A 16,640-nucleotide genomic window follows, 5' to 3' on the forward strand; every position below is an offset into this window, starting at 1 on the left:
TAAATGTTGTGATGTTATTTCCATCAAGAGCCGGAAAAGTACCAAGCTCTAAGATCTGTGTTGACCCAACAAAAGCTGCTACGCTGTGCCGCCCACGTAATGTCAGAGATGCTCTTCCATGCAAACTCAAAGTCTATGTGTTTGCTGTGATTTCCTCTGCCTACCAACAGCTACTTTAAAACTGCAAGCCACGGACTTAATTAGCTCATTAAGGGGAGGCTGTGGAAACTCTGCCCTGGTTTCAGCATTACTCAAAGTCACAGGAGCAGTACAGAGGAGAGGTCAATGGAGAGAGAGAGAGAAAGAGACATACGCTGTTGACATGAGTAATGTTTGTTTAATCGAGAGACGTTCGGCCGATGGAAGGCCCTTGTTATTACCTACCGCTTCGCTTGCCTTGACGCATTTCTTGTTATTGTGACATCAAAAAAGACCTCAATGTTTCCTAGTGATTAAAGGGATAAATTGGGAAAAAAAAGCCCTTATTCACTCTTCCTTATGCCGTTTTTCTGCTGAACACAAAAGATGTACATACATTTAAGCTACTCTTCCATAAAATGAAAGCGAATGGTTACCAGAGGCTGTCAAGCAAAAATGCACCATAAAAACAACATAAATGTATGCATTGCATTTCAATTCATACAATGTTCATACAAATTCATTCACTGAAAATCTCCCCCTCTGCCATAGCTCATCTTCTCATTCATATGATTTGAATTTTCATGAATGTGAATGAGATTTGGGAGATTTAGAATACTTTGAATTGCTATATTTTCCATTTTTATTTGAATTTAGTTAAAGTTTTAGTAAATTTGTTGTGTGTTTTCATTTTTATTCTGTCTATATAGTTTTTATTATTTAAGTTTTAGTTATTTTTGTTCATAAAGTTCAACTAAATAAAAATAAGAAATATTTTCTTGGCAACTACCTGAAATAAAATTGGTTTAAAGGGGTCATGAATTGAGAAATCAAATTTTCACATAAGAGGTCATTGTAGGCTACTATAAAAATAAAAGGTTTTTTTAGAACTCTAAACTTCCTTGTTAAACCTTGTTAAAGTATGTCTTTCGGCGCACTATGACGTCATACCGGGACAAAATCCGAAACGAGTCATTTGGGCAGCTTGGTTTCGATAAAACTTGTAGGCACACTATGCAATTTCCGTATTTCTCAAACAGCGACCTCTAGAGTCGCTGTGGAGTACTTGTATTTAACGTTACTGTTGTAAATACCACTCACACAGAGCCGTCTCTGCACTCTTCCGACCGCGCTTTCTTCGTTTTCTTCGTCGACTCGGCCATGATTCACGTCTGAAATGCGTGCTAGTGTCTTCCATAGAGGCTGCTCCGTATGTTGTTGATGTATGTGACGTCGTGCCGTAAAGCAAGTCGTGATTCTTGCAAGATTTGGCAGGGCGACACCTCTCAAACTTGCATTGCTGGTTTTGGTTTTGGGAAGTTTTAAAAGAAAAATGCACACATGATTTTTGGAGCTTGAATAGTACCCTGAAAAGAGCAGCGTCAACATGCTGCTAAACTTCTCCTTTTCCCCCACAGAGGAATTAACATCAAACAGGTTGGGAATGATGACAGAATTTTCTCGAATGATCCGTTTAAACCACCGTATTCCTCAGAGCAAATAAAACGCAATATATTAGAAACTCAGCTTGGTCCATAAATAATAAAATCTAACAAAAATGACTTTATCAACATAACCTTTATCTCATGGCAGGTTTCTCCTAGGATCTTGTTTTTCCTCTGTTGCTGGACACAGTAAATGGCATGCCTCTTTTTAAATGCCAGATTTCGGCTCACGCTAAGGAAGACCGGGCATCTGAGCGAGACCTTCGCCTTTCCTCTGTTCCAGGAGGGAGCGCACTGCAGTTAAGCTGTCACACCGCATGAACGCCAAGGTAAAGCTGCTCAGAATAGACACAGCAGGAAACAGCAGCCCGACACGCAGACGCGGCAGCACCTGTATTGACTCGTCCTCCTCCATACCGCAAATAACACCAGACAGTCCTTTTAAAATACAGCTTTTCACAGGACACACACAAACCCTCAGTATTTAACGAACAATAGGAGGAAGGTGTCAGCTCATGAAGGGCTGGGGAGGGTGAACCCAATTTTACCGACAAGTCCACTTACAGTACATGCTAATACTGGAGGTTAAATGTGGAAACTGTCAATCCAACCTGTTATATTTTAGAATAGGGCTGCTCAATATTGGAAAAGAATTGGCATAGCGATATTTTTCTACAATATATATTGCGATAGAAAAAAACACAGGAATTTTCAACAAACGACTTGAATAGATAGGCTACTGTATATTTGGAGTTTATCTGAACAGAAAATAATTGTTTTTTTATTAAAACAATCATTAAAATTTGTTATTAAAAATGTTTTTTTAGTGTTGTTTTTTTAGTGTTTTAATAAAATCTTTCCACTTGAGTTTTCATAGGCCACATTCCTACTGTTTTTGACCTATTCAATATGACTAAAATAATAATTATTATTATGATTTTATTGTTATATTACATAATACTATTAAACAAAATGAGAAATATATTGTATTCTAAAATACAAATTTGAGTAGTAAAAAATAATTTTATTTTACTGTAAAATTACAATGCCAATATTTACATCTTCTAAAGGGTTAGTTCACCCAAAAATGGAAAAAAAATTGTCATCATTTACTCACCCTCATGTCGTTCCAAACCTGCAAGACTTACGTAACACACAAGAATGAACCTCATTGGTTCTCGCATGTCAAGCGAACATGCTAAGAACATTAAAGTTTATAAGTGAATAACAGCTTAAATCATATAAAGTCTCTTCAGACAATTTGGACTAAACCGCTCAATTCATATGGATTCGTTTTACGATCTCTTTATGAACTTTTTGAAGCGACAGAGTGATAGATTCGTGGACTGTCAATGGACTGTCTATTTTCTACACAAAGCCTTATAGTGCTGTTGATTTTATCGACAGCCTATTTTAGAATAGTATTTCTTACTATGATTTAATGCTGCCTTTATGTGCTAACGGGATTATCGTAAATATGAGTTTTCTAGTTAAACATTGGACATCAACGCTCTCTCAAGTCGAATTTATCTCGGGGAAGTACGGGGATAATTTTGATACCCAAGTTCCCGAGTTGGGCGGGTCATAAACTTTAAACATGGCGGAGGGGAGAACGATTGCTGCTGTGACTTAGCCTGGGTTTCCCCATGCTGCCTTGAGCGCAGCGCTATGCTGCCTTGCTAGGCAGCCTGGATACCATGGACCAGATTTTCCCCTCAAAAAGGGAACCAATCACAGAACGGGGAGGGGGCAGCAAGACGATGACGACGTCTATGCGACACACCGAAGCAGTTTGCTTATATCTATGGATCCAACATGGCATCAGACGCGAAGTTAGCTTTCGATGCAGCCTTAGATAGTGTTCTAAGTCGTTTAGAACGCAAGTTTATTTCGTCTTCTTCCTCGTCGAATTTCTGTCGCTCTACATACGTCATCTGGTATAATTGAAACGACTGGCTATGAGCTACGTACAGGCGCATTTGATAGACATTCGTAGCGCCCAATAAACGGATCTGGGCATTCGTAAACCACGCCTCAAATACAAGAAAATTAACATGTGTTCCCAGACCACGTCTCAATGAGAAGAGGTCTGACGTTAGCCAGGCTAGCTGTGACTGGTATTCTTTATTAATTTTTTCCAAAACAGCTACATCGCATTGTCTTGTCATTAAAGTGGTGCATATTTACATATATGAATAATCATTTGAAGCGTATTGTATGTTTTAATTTATACACAGCGAAAATAGCCTATATTTGACTGAAATTCCAGAACTGTCATCATGTTGACAATCTAGATTCATTTTTTATATGGTTATCAATGAATAGGACAATAAATATAGTTTTGGCTTTAATAAGATTTTCCCAATAAATAGGCAAGAATAAACCTGGTGTCCTCCATGAGTCCTGTTCTTTCCGCCAAACAAATCACTTGTATGCGACAAGCTCATAATCACAACTTCAGAAGTGGGAAGTAGGTTTAATTTAATAAAGCACGTGAAGGCAGCATTAGATGCGCACATTCTAATCTTGCATGCTATTTAGGATGGACAGCATGCAAAATGGGAGGCAGCGATGGGTTTGATTGAGTCTGTGCTGTATTCTAATCCCATTCCATCTGTCTTTCCACCGCAATTTCCCTTCATTCTCGTGCTATATATCATTAAAGAGTGTCGAAAGCCCAAAAACAACATATAAAATTAACTAGCATTTTCCCAGACCTTTCTCTGCTGTATTACTTTCAAGGGACACCTCATTTTAAATACATCTTGAATTCTGCACCATAATCAGAAAGTTGCCAAATGCAGCCTGCGGGTGTTCCTTCTGGGTGTATTAGCCGTGAACGGATGAGCGATGTGAGATGGCAAAAACTGCTGCTGCTTTTGTTTTTTTTGTAGGTGAACAGAACGCACTGATTCAACAGGAGCAATTAGAGCACAAAAAGTCGCACATGTGCAGTGCAGTGGAACGGCTCAATTTCTTTAAGAAGTTATGTCTAACGACTTGTAAAAAAACAGAAGAGCTGGTGCCATATGTTCTGGGGAAAAAAAGTAAGGGAGAGAAAGAGAGAAAGAACTAGAGAGAAGGAGAAAACCTCATTAGCTTCTTCCAGCATGTGTGCCAACTACAAGCTTATCTGTCAAAAATACATAACCAGAAGTTCGTCCACCCAAAAAAGAAAAATATTTAGACAGCTCAAAAAAAATTAATGTAAGTGGTTTAAAAAGAAAGAAAAATTCATTGAGCTTCATATTTCTGCTTTTCAGTAGCTTGCCAGTTTTCCACTAAGTGCATTACAGCAAATGCTTCTTCTTTTTTTTTTCATTTTAACAAAAATATATATATTTTCTGTGTTAATCGACAACAGCTGCTATTCATAGACATTAAGTTTAATGCACAAGATTAATTAATATATTTAAACACATCCATCACTCTTTGTTTGTCTGGCGTCTCATATTAAAAGGTTTTGCTCATTTATCAAATGGGCAGTGGACAGCAGATTTAATAAATGTTTAGAGTGAATCGTTTGTGAGGAGGGAGGGGTGTGATTTAAGTTTCATTCTTGGCACTAAAAGCTTTAAAAAACTAGTCCTCATTTTCCCTCCACTGTTTTTCAAGAAACGTGACTCTTATCCAAATGTACGAATTCATCTTCAGGGTGGTCAAAAGCAAAAGAAGAAAAAAAAACTTAAATACATTTTATTAAAATAAAGTATCAGTAATGTTTTCTCAAAAAACACCCTGCAAATCCCCGCCAGTGCCTCAGGTAACATCATCCTGTCAGGCTGCCTATAAATCCAGAGGTAACGCTGAAACGCAAACCTCCCCCAAATATTTTTGAAAGAAATATTTTGGTTTTTCCACAATGAAAGCATGAGGTGAGAGCATGTGGTTTGGATTACAGTAAATCTAAACCGTTTCACGGTGTCTCAGGAAAAGCGGGAGTAAAGGAGATCATTCCAGCTCTGGGCCTCGAATGCTCCTCCACAATCTGTTTTCCGTTTTCCTCACTCGTGTCTCTTAGAGTGCCGTGAGATTTGTAGGTCAGAGCGGCCTGTGCCATGAGACACTTCAAAGCAATGATGACCAACATACACTAGAAGCACAAGGGACGAGCGGAGGATGGATGGATGGATGGATGGATGGATGGATGACAAATAATAGATCTCCACTTTACACAAAAAAAAATGTTTAGTCTTTAAAAGCCTTTATCTATCCACTATCCAGCCAAAATGTTGCTTGACATGTGGAACATAAAAGAAGTCAATAACAAAATGTAAAATTTGCTCATTTCTATAAAACGAAATTGTATATGCAGATCACTGACGTGCTTATTTAAAAAACTCAACACAAATGTAAAAGAAGTGCGAAGTTTAGCATTTATTATTTGCATTTATCTAAATAAATACACTATGTTCAAAAGGTTTTACATGTTTTTAAAAGAACATGCATTTATTTGATCAAAACTGCAATGGAAACAGTAATATTGTCAAATATCATTATATTTGAATATATTTTAAAATGTACTTTATTCCTGTGATGGCAAAGCTGAATTTTCAGCATCATTACTACAGTCTTGAGTCACATGATCCTTCAGAAATCATTTTAATATGCTGATTTGCTACTCAAGGCATATTTCTACTATTATGAATGTTAAATTTTTTTTTATTTTTTTTTGTGGAAACAAAATGCAAATATTTAGGGTTTTTACAGAAAAGAAAAGCATTTATTTGATATCTTTTGGAACATTATAAATGTCTTTACTGTCTGTCACCTTTGAGATACAGACCTCGGGTTATTTTTTATCTTCTATTAATCACTTGTTGTTAAAGTGTAAGGTGTCATACGGTCGATAAGACAAGGTACAATATTACTTTCATGACACCCATCAAAACAGACCATCACACACCAACACATACAGCAACACTGCTGCACTGTTCTCTGGATGTGTTCCGCACATGTACAGCTGTGTGATTGATATCAGTGTGTGTGTGTGTGTGTGTGTGTGTGTGTGTGTGTGTACACAGAGGAGGTAAGTGGCTGGTGCTGTGTGTCTGGTGGGAGAAAGGATGTCACTGTGATTTCTCTGAACGGAATGACACGGCTCTCAGTGAGGGCCGGCCCTGCTGTGATGTGCTCTACTAATTAAAGACAGCGCTGGGTCCCCATGGGGACGTTCACACACACACACACACACACACACAGCTGACATGGTCCATGTGATCAAGAGCTGAATTAAAGCTAGGTGCTGAAAAAAAAACCCCACTACAGTTCCTGACTTAAGTTACTAAATTACCACAGCCACCTCAAAACACACACACATGGGCTAGTTACTCCCAGCTTTTTGTTGGTGTGCACTTTAATATGGCTCACAATCCTGTGGGAAGTGTATCGAGCTTCTTTGAACAAATGGTTTCATTACTGAAGCCATTATACAGTATTTATGGTGTCTAAGAAAGTAATGCAGGGACATCCATTTAGCACGTATAAATTAATAAATTATAAACAAACTATTAAATATTAAAGTAATGTTGTCATGAAATATCAGGAAGAAACCATTTACAATGACACAGAGAAACATTTTTCTTTTATGGCACACAAATGATCTTTTTATCTCATTGCATTTGCGTAAATAAAGGCAGATGCTCGCAGTGAATGTGCCTCTGGCACTGAAAGGTTGTGGTCTCATCAGGGTTAGGGTTAGAGACACTGAGGTCAAGTAAGGAGATACTCCATATTTCAGAACGCTACATGCAGCTTTTGTTATTAAAGTCTGTTTGACAGCAACATTCACAGGGCAGAGCGAGTGAGAGAGAGAGAGAGACTGAAAGAGGGGGAAGGCAGCACACAGCTAGATGTCACTTCCTGACCTCTGGTTCTGGATGCCCATGTCATCTTTATTCTTGACAGATACTTTTCTGCCCCTGGAGATCCAACTAAAAATAGACTGATCTTAGATCTGCTTCTTAACACGCTCTTTATTTGAGTATGAAGTAACAAATGTGCATTTTAAGCAATGGAAAGAAGCTTTGGTTTGTATTAGAGATGCACCCATATTAAACTTCAGCTTATATATATATATATATATATACACATATACAGTATATATCATTTTTTTGTTATGGTCAATAATAAAAACAACAGACGGATACTAAAATTTTATACTATTTTGTTGAAATAAAAAACAAACTAATAACCAATCGTTTTAAATACTACAAAGGAATTTAGACATCACAACATTATAATGTAGAGTATGAAAAATGCATATTAATTTTGAGACATATAACAGTGTTATTAATGTATTAGTGTTTTTACAAATACATTTAAGTGAACCTTGAATTATGGCAAATGTCATCTAAAAATAAAAATAGGGGAAGTGTCTTCATTTTTGAATCAGATGTTACATTTTTTAAAAATGAAAATAGGCAGATAATTGACATGGTATATCATGCATGCCTAATTTTTATATATCTAGTCTTAAAACTGGATAATATATAGGCTAACAAAAATATATAACTTTTTGTTGTGCAAATCTTAAAACTGAATAATAATATATAAAAATGTTATAAATAATATATGTATATATAAAGCCGATAACTGATATATTGCAATTTGGCAGATAAATCTAAATCAAAGTTTTAATATAATTTTTCATAGCCTGATTACAAAAACAAAAGTCTCAACATTAAAAATCCATGTCCCAAGCACACAATTATAATGATGCTCTTATTATAATTTCATGTAGCCTATATGACAGACACAATGTTGCACTTAACTGTATTTTCCTTTTTTGAATTGATTTCAATCATATTTCAAGTAATTAAAAACCATCATCGCGAACCGTGTGCATCTCAAGTGTCTCAGGTGAAGGATATAATCCATTATTTATGGGCTTTAATACACTCTAAAAAATGCTGGGTTATTCTAAACCAATTTTTGGTCAAATATGGACAAACCCAAACGTTGGATTAAAAATGCAATTTAAAAATTTAACCCAACGACTGGGTTTGTCCATATTTGACCCAAACTTGGGTTAAAAGAATCCAGCATTTTTTAGAGTGTATATATCAGCCTTTATATACATTTTTTACCAACCATTTACCAACATTTTTTATTGGGCCGATAACGATAACATTAAAAATGAATATATACCGATACCGATATGGTGGCCAATATATCGAAGTTTGATATATATAACCAATATAATATATATAAACAATATATATTTATATATATATTAGGGCTGTCAAACGATTAATCGCGATTAATCGCATCCAAAATAAAAGTTTGTGTTTACATAATATATGTGTGTGTATGGAGTATAATTATTTTCTATATATAAATACACACACATGCATATATATTTAAGAAAAATGTGTTATTTATATATAAAATATTTATATATAATATAAATTATATATAATATAAATATATATACACAGTATATACATGCAAATATTTCTTATATACATGCATGTGTGTGTATTTATATATAGAAAATAATTATACACCGTACACACACATGTATTATGTAAAAACAAACTTTTATTTTGGATGCGATTAATCGCGATTAATCGTTTGACAGCCCTAATATATATATATATTGCGTCCCTTATTTTTATATATCTAACAATTTGTTGCACAAATCTTAAAACTAAATGTCAAATAGCACAGCATTTAATGAGAAAAGTCTCAATGAATCTATGCAACCCTTCAAATATAATAAAAAAAAAAGTAACACATTTTGCTTTGGCAGCACCTTGCCATTGCTACCTCATCATGAGCACATTTCTGAGGGATAAAACACTAGTTGCTTTAGGAGAGAGAATAATCAAACACACAAAACAGTTTGTGCTGCTCAGAAAACATCTATTTAGAACTGCAGGAGTAATAATTGTTGCTATAGGGAATAAGATGTTCTTTACTGTTAGACAATGATCAATTATTTACAGAAGAAAAGCCCAACCAATTAAATTTCAATGCCGATAGATAGACAGACAGACAGACAGACAGACAGACAGACAGATATACACCTCCTCTTGTGTTGTGTTGGCGTGTCTTCGGGGTGAATGACGGTGTTGTGATATGTTGTGTTGTTTGCATGGCTTGTCTAGCACAGTTGTTTTAATGCAACTAATGAAAGCGCTCATCATGATAATTGCTATGGCGTTTGCTGCTGTATGTTTGAGAGTCTGAGGACTCAAGCGCCTCGTGTCTCTCTGTGCCACTTATTGTCTAGTCACAACACTTTAGTAAACTGCAGTAAAAGAAAGCACACAGGTTGCGGTATTTTACAGAGCATGCAGTGCTACATAACTTAAAGGGATAGTTCACCCAAAAATGAAAATTCTGTCATCACAAAGATATTTTAAAGAATGTTGGTAACCAGACATTTGAAGGCACCCACTGACTTCCATAGTAGGAAAAGAAATACAATGTAAGTCAATGGGGTCCAATCAACTGTCCGGTTACCATCATTCTTTACAATATCTTCTTTTGTGTTCAAAAGAGGAAAGAAACTCATATAGGTTTGGAACAACATGAGGGTACTTTCGGTTCTCATTTTCGGTTGAACTATCCCTTTAAGTCAACATTAAATTAGTGTTACCTGTAGTCTTATTGTGAATGGTTCACCGGTGCAAGTTATTCTAAATGAAAAAAGTGCTTGTTACTGCAGTTTTTCTTCAAAACACAATAACTAAACGTCCTTTTCGTCTGACGTCATCAAGCCCTCTTATCTTTTCAATCAATTTCATACAACCACCCGTCATACAGAGACCTCTTTTCATATCAATTCCCAATGGATAAAATCAAGTCTCGTCCACTTTTTTCCTCATTGAATATCCAGATCCACTCTGAAATATATCGCGTTACAAGTAAAATGGCTTACACACAACTTAAAACTCATGTATTGATTCTCCAGCAGCCAAATGGAAATAAGACTCGACCTGAACGTCACAACAGCAGCAAAGTTTAGGGCTGATGCAATATTTAATTTACACAGAACCAAAGCCTAAAACCTAAGCTTTCCTAAAACGTTACTACTATTTGTTTTGCTGACTTGCAACTGAGAACTGACATTTTCTTAAGGACATGCAAATCTAGTTATATGTAGGATGATGTCGGTAAAATAGGCCATCAGGTAAAATATGCCAGTTAGACAATAGTACTTGACATGCATGCACTGGTTTGATTGGTCTGAGTTTGTTACGGTGTGCAGTATTGAAGGGAAAATATAAGATGAATAACCTAAACTGATAATAGCAACTTTTCACATTATATAGCATTAATTTCTTTTTTCACAATGATGTTTTTGAAACACTGGCCCATTTCTGAACATAGTGATGTTAATACTGAGGGAGACTTCTGACATTTAAATAGCTCTTGGGTTTAAACAGTTAATACGTAGTTTTTTGTTACATATTTTTTTAACATAAAATGATAGAAGGGACCCGACTTAACACAAAAATGCATTTTAAAGACATTTTAAAGCTGCTTCAGACAAAAAAGTGACCCTTTTTACCTGACTTCACCCTGCGTGTCAGACTTAAACACTAAACATCTGCATTCTCAATAACAGAAACATGGAGAAATAAAGAAAAAAGTAATTTGCTTTCAACTTTCTTTTTCAGTACTGTATATCATTTAAAAAACTGCAACGCAGAGAGTTTGTAAAAAGGCTGTGAAACATGCATCTAAGATCACTTGTGGACAACATGTGAAATCATAACTTAATTCATGGACAGGAAGGCATTAATAAATGAATGCATAATATATCCGGATGCTGAATAATACAGCACACAAGGAAGGTTGAAGTATACCAGGTTATGGCAAGCCACTTTCATATTTAATTTCTTTTTAATCTACTGATAAGATTGAACTATAAAATGGTTATTCCGACTAATCCATTACATATAACAAGTAAACAATAAAATGTGCCAAGTAAAATTTATACCTTCAACAAATGGAATAGAATCGGAAGTGAATAGTTGACATCTGAACCACAGATCCATCATGCAAAAATGTGAAATTTGTTACTAGACACAAAGTATAAAAATAAAAATGGAATAGTGAATGTCTAGTAAAATAGTTACTAGTGAAACTTAAAAAAGATACTGGAATAGCCTACTTAAAATAGTTGTAACATAATAAATAAATACTAGTATACTTAAATGTTAAACCAGCTTGCCATAATCTGATCGCTTTTTGTGTGTGTCAATTGTCGTGTAAAAGTAACATTAGTAAAAACTACTGACATCACCAACCAAGTAAACTACTACAAAGTCTACCAATCTACTAAATCTCTCCAACTGATCACATTTGACACGTGCTGTAGAAACATCACTCTCACAAGCACGAGGAGGAAACTTACCTAAGAGCAGGGCGCGAGCGCTGGCTGACATCACGTCTCCGGACTGAAAATCCTACAGAAACGTCTCCTTTGCTCCTCAAAACGAGCACATTGAGTCATTGAAATGGTCTCTTAATTTTGTTCTGAACATGAGCGGAGCGATATCACCGGCTGAGACCATCAAAAGCATCTCTGAGATCTCCAGACGTCCTGAAGCTCCTTCACAAGCGCCCGTTTTCTCCGAAGAGAAGTTCTCATTGACTTCAACTAGGATGCGTATCTACGATCTCTTTCCTCTCCTCCGCCTCTTGCTCTCTGTAGGAAGGAACCACAGGCTGGTAAAGGTGTGTGAGGGGATGTGGAGACCTCTGCAGTTAAAGGAGAACACTTTCCTTTGCAGATTTCCTTATGGGACACATGCAGATAGTGGCGACTGGATAAGAGTCTTTCTACTGATGCAATGAAATGATTTGCATACTTTATTATAACCCAACTTTAACAAACACCTGGTTATGGCAAGCCCCTTTCATATTTAACTCCTTTTAAATCTACTGATAAGATTGAACTATAAAATAGTTATTCTGACTAATCCATTACATATAACAAGTAAACAATAAAATGTGCCTAGTAAAATGTATACCAGGATCAAATGGAATAGAATCGGAAGTGAACAGTTGACATCTGAACCACAGATCTTTTTTTCGTGGAAAACAAAAGATAATGAAGAACCTTTTTTTTATTCTTTTTCTCATATAGGACAGCAACCATATCTGCCCAAAAATACTAAATATTCTACATCTAAAGCCAAATGATAGTTTTGTGTGACGAACAAAGTAAAAAAATTACCGATAATCTTGTTTGACATTGCTGTGTTCATGTGTCGTAAAAGATGACAACATGTGACCTTCTACAGAACAGGGGTGCGTTTCCCGAAAGCATCGTTGGCCAACTATGGTCGCAAGTTCCGTCGTTACCAATAGAGTTCAATGGACATTGCGATGAACTTGCGACCATAGTTGGCCAACGATGCTTTCGGGAAACGCACCCCAGATCTGTAGCAGTCAGGTGGTACAGTCAAGAGGTGCAGGTAGGAGCTCTCAGAAAATTCTCAGCTTACAAGCTGTAATTATGAGCTCTACGAGGATGTGAACGCTTTTTACAAGTTGAAATCTTTTTTACAAGTTGAAATCCCAATTACAATATGGCGTGAATGCACCTTCAGAATGCGTTTCTATGGCAACATTATCAACACCAATATGAATCTGCAGTAGTCAGGTGGTACAGCAGCCACGTGGTAAAAGTCAGAGCTTAGAAAATTCCCAGTTTAGAAGATGTAACGGTTTTAATGGATTGATAAGTAAAGGAACAGATTATCACAAGGCTTCCTACTTCCTTTTGTCACATAAGTACACTTTCCAGTTCATATTCATCCACATTGGTCTTCCTCAACATTCCATTATGTCTACCTGACATGCATAAATATTTTTTAATAGGAAACATTTTATCTGACTCCCTAGACTCTTCCCAGGCTTACTGACCTTGACTACATAAAGAAGCATAATTCACAAGTTGTTTCTTGCAGCATTTGCAGATTAAAACTTGAAACACTAGAGAGTCAAAAAAGAGATAAAAGGGGCAATATATCTGTCTTCTACCAAGACTGTGATGGAAGGAGGGGGCCTGTGCTTGGTAGTTATCTGAGGCCTTGCATTTGAGTGCCTCAACTTACAACATCTCCATACTTAAGAGTCAAAGTCTTACCCTTACACATACAGTAACCTCTGTTGGGCAGCGACCTGCTTAAAAACCTTCAGTTCGTCCCCTTACATTTGTAATGATTCCACTGGAGGTGAGCTTCACGAACCCAAGTGCAGTATTAAACAGATATGTGTACAAAATAAACAAAGACTTGACTAAGCATAACTTGACATGACTTGACAATAACACTCACCAAACAGTGGTTACACGAACAATACAAGACACAAGGCAGGATAACATAACTGTGAAAACCACAAAAATAAGACATGAAACAAAAACAAACCTAGACGTGACAACATTCTTAAACAGTTAACATTCTCTAGAAGCAATGACTTTGTCCTCCTTTAATTCCTCTGTCAAAAGCATCATATAATGAGTAACAATAAAGGTAGAGTGTCTGCTTTAGTACATAAAATAAAAATGATTGATTTACACACACATACAGTATGTGTATATGTCAAAAACTTATTTTCATGACTTTAAAAGTTATGCAAGGAAACCTATGTAACTCATGTAAGATTAACAAAATTGATCATGTATAAGCAGTGACGTTGATTTAATACATATACAAAAATATTATTTCTCTTACACTGGTCATGATTAATTGTCTTTGTTGAGAAAAAGATGGGTAAATATTATATGAATGAAATCTAGAATATTCCAATCAAAAATATAGCAGCGTACAAGTTTGGAATAACATGAAGGATGGAAAAACAGAATTTAAATTTTATTCATTAAGGACATTGATCTGTCAGTAAAAAGCTGAGAAAGGGGGATTACAGGTGATTACTTGTTGTTATTACAATAAATAAGATGTCACAATGGAACATTTTCCATTCAACAGCATGATATAAGATTGAAACAGCAAAAATGTAAAAGTTAAAAAAAACATGGCATGTCTTAAAATCAGTTGTTTTACATAACTTCATACGTTTAATTTTGTATATATATATATATATATATATATATATATATATATATATATATATCACTCATATGTGATCATCTAATGGCTTACCCTGACCCTACATGTCAATCAAAGTGCAAATAAACTCTTTCCCTTTCAAGTACACATGTCCTCAGTTTCTCTGCAAGGCGGGTTGGATTTTGTTTTGTGTTTACCGCTGAAGCTTTCTGACTACATCTGCAGTGATGGAACCAACAAATGGTTTTTCATTATAATGCATTATGGGATTATTTTTAGTAGCATGGAAAACTTCAAAGACCAACAGTGGCCTGTTTTTTCTCTGATTATTCATGAAGGTCTCCTGAAAAGGAGCAGTGAAGGAGGACAGGACTTATTGCCATGACCTGATTACAGTTTGCAGCAGATGCCGATTTTATAGAATTTTCATATTTTGGCATAGGCGGATGCCGTATCTTAAAGCATCCGATGGCTTGAAAAACAAGCCCGAGAGCTTCAAGGCTTGTTTGGTTACTTGCGGTGTAGCCAACCACAAAAAGTACAATGTATTTTATTCCGCCATCAATCGGCTATTTTGAGTTCTAAAGATTGAGGACAAAGTTCTTTGCCATGATTATTAATTCATCACAGCCTCAGTTACAAGGCACTCAAGTTTAGCAACTAAATTTAGGTCAGACAGAAAGGAAATGTCTAAAAACAAAACGTCCACGCGTCCCTACAAGAAATCTGAAGCTTCTTTAGAACATACCGAGGTCATTGCATTATTCATAAAGGCCTTAAAACTTTAAAACAATCCATTAATCCATTCATTCATTTCCAGGACTCAAAAAATGTCAGAAGCAAAATAGTGATGCTGCGTTGAACGGCCAATGAGACTTCAGCTGCAGATTGAGATGCAAATTAGCTTTCTTTGTGAATTGTTACCCAGCGGTCTTCTGACAGACACATTAAAGGGAGGATAGGCAACAACTCTCTACCCAAACCTCCTCTGGTTTTAGTCTTTCAGACTGAGAAGTTAAAACCCCTCATCGCCAGGGAGAGCGTCGTAAATCTGCGAGCTCTACTGCTGCAGAATACCCATAATTCAGAGGCAAGTGTTCATTCATCAAACGGCTCAATTAATAACCTTCCCTGAGAGCATAGCAGGGATTAATCAAGATCCTTCTTCGGTACGACATTGGAAGAATTTGAAAGATATCCCAACTTGAAAGTGGGAATATGATTCTTTTTCCGCAGATTTTCCCATGTACTCAATCTTTCTGGCATGTGGTCTTGCTAGAATCCGTGGTGATGAAAAACTGGAAGTCCACACCACAGTCTCGAGCTCTGATAGTATTTTCTCTTAATTCAATCTGAAAGCACAATCAGGACACAGCCATGAAGTGGCTTAACGGATGATCAGAGTGAATCAAACCTTTTATGGACCACTTCTGAAACGGAATGATTCTTAGAAGTCTGCTTGGGGACACTGCAACCTTAATATCCCCAGAAACACCAAGTAAATGAAAGGAAAGCCCAAAAAATCCAAGGCCCTGCAATTCAATTCCCTTCAAAGATGAGGCCTATTTTCTCAAAGGCCATTTTCAAGGCCTTAGAGGAAGAACAAGAAACATTAGTGTCCTGCTCCAATAAACCTAGTGAGCTTCTTTGCTGTCCAGAGAGGCCTAACGAAAAAACAGAAACAGATCAATTTCAGTCAGTTTTCCATGTGCAAGACAAGAAACAATATCAGAGAGTGAACAGAACCCATTCTAAACATATCAGTACATTATTGTGCACATGCATACACTGTTGTGGTCCGAGCTTTAATTAAAGTGATTGCTTTCAGGGATATCTGAAGTTTTTTTCTGTACCTGACGGTGCAGTAAATCAGAAAAATGTACTGTTGGTGCCAAACCTCAGCTCATCAAACTGAGTGGAAACAGACGCTCAACATAAGCGCATAAAGAAAGTCAATCATTTCATTTAGAAAGAAGGGAAGCCCAAACACAATAGAATGGAAAGAAACTAAGCATAAAACGATCCA

The 16,640-nt window shown here is 36.3% G+C and overlaps 1 protein-coding gene across 1 annotated transcript in view; it reads right to left on the reverse strand.

The window, feature by feature from the left end:
- clmpa (CXADR like membrane protein a) overlaps positions 1 to 12,304 on the reverse strand; it is a 68,211-nt gene extending 55,907 nt beyond the window's left edge. Inside the window, exon 1 of the mRNA XM_079861931.1 lies at positions 11,953 to 12,304. Coding sequence (XP_079718057.1) covers positions 11,953 to 11,983 — 31 coding nt within the window. The 5' untranslated portion in view covers positions 11,984 to 12,304. The remainder of the gene's footprint in view (positions 1 to 11,952) is intronic.
- Between the last annotated feature and the right edge of the window lie 4,336 nt (positions 12,305 to 16,640).

Source organism: Squalius cephalus (genome assembly GCF_949319135.1).
Source record: "Squalius cephalus genome assembly, chromosome: 24".
Classification (NCBI taxonomy): domain Eukaryota; kingdom Metazoa; phylum Chordata; class Actinopteri; order Cypriniformes; family Leuciscidae; genus Squalius; species Squalius cephalus.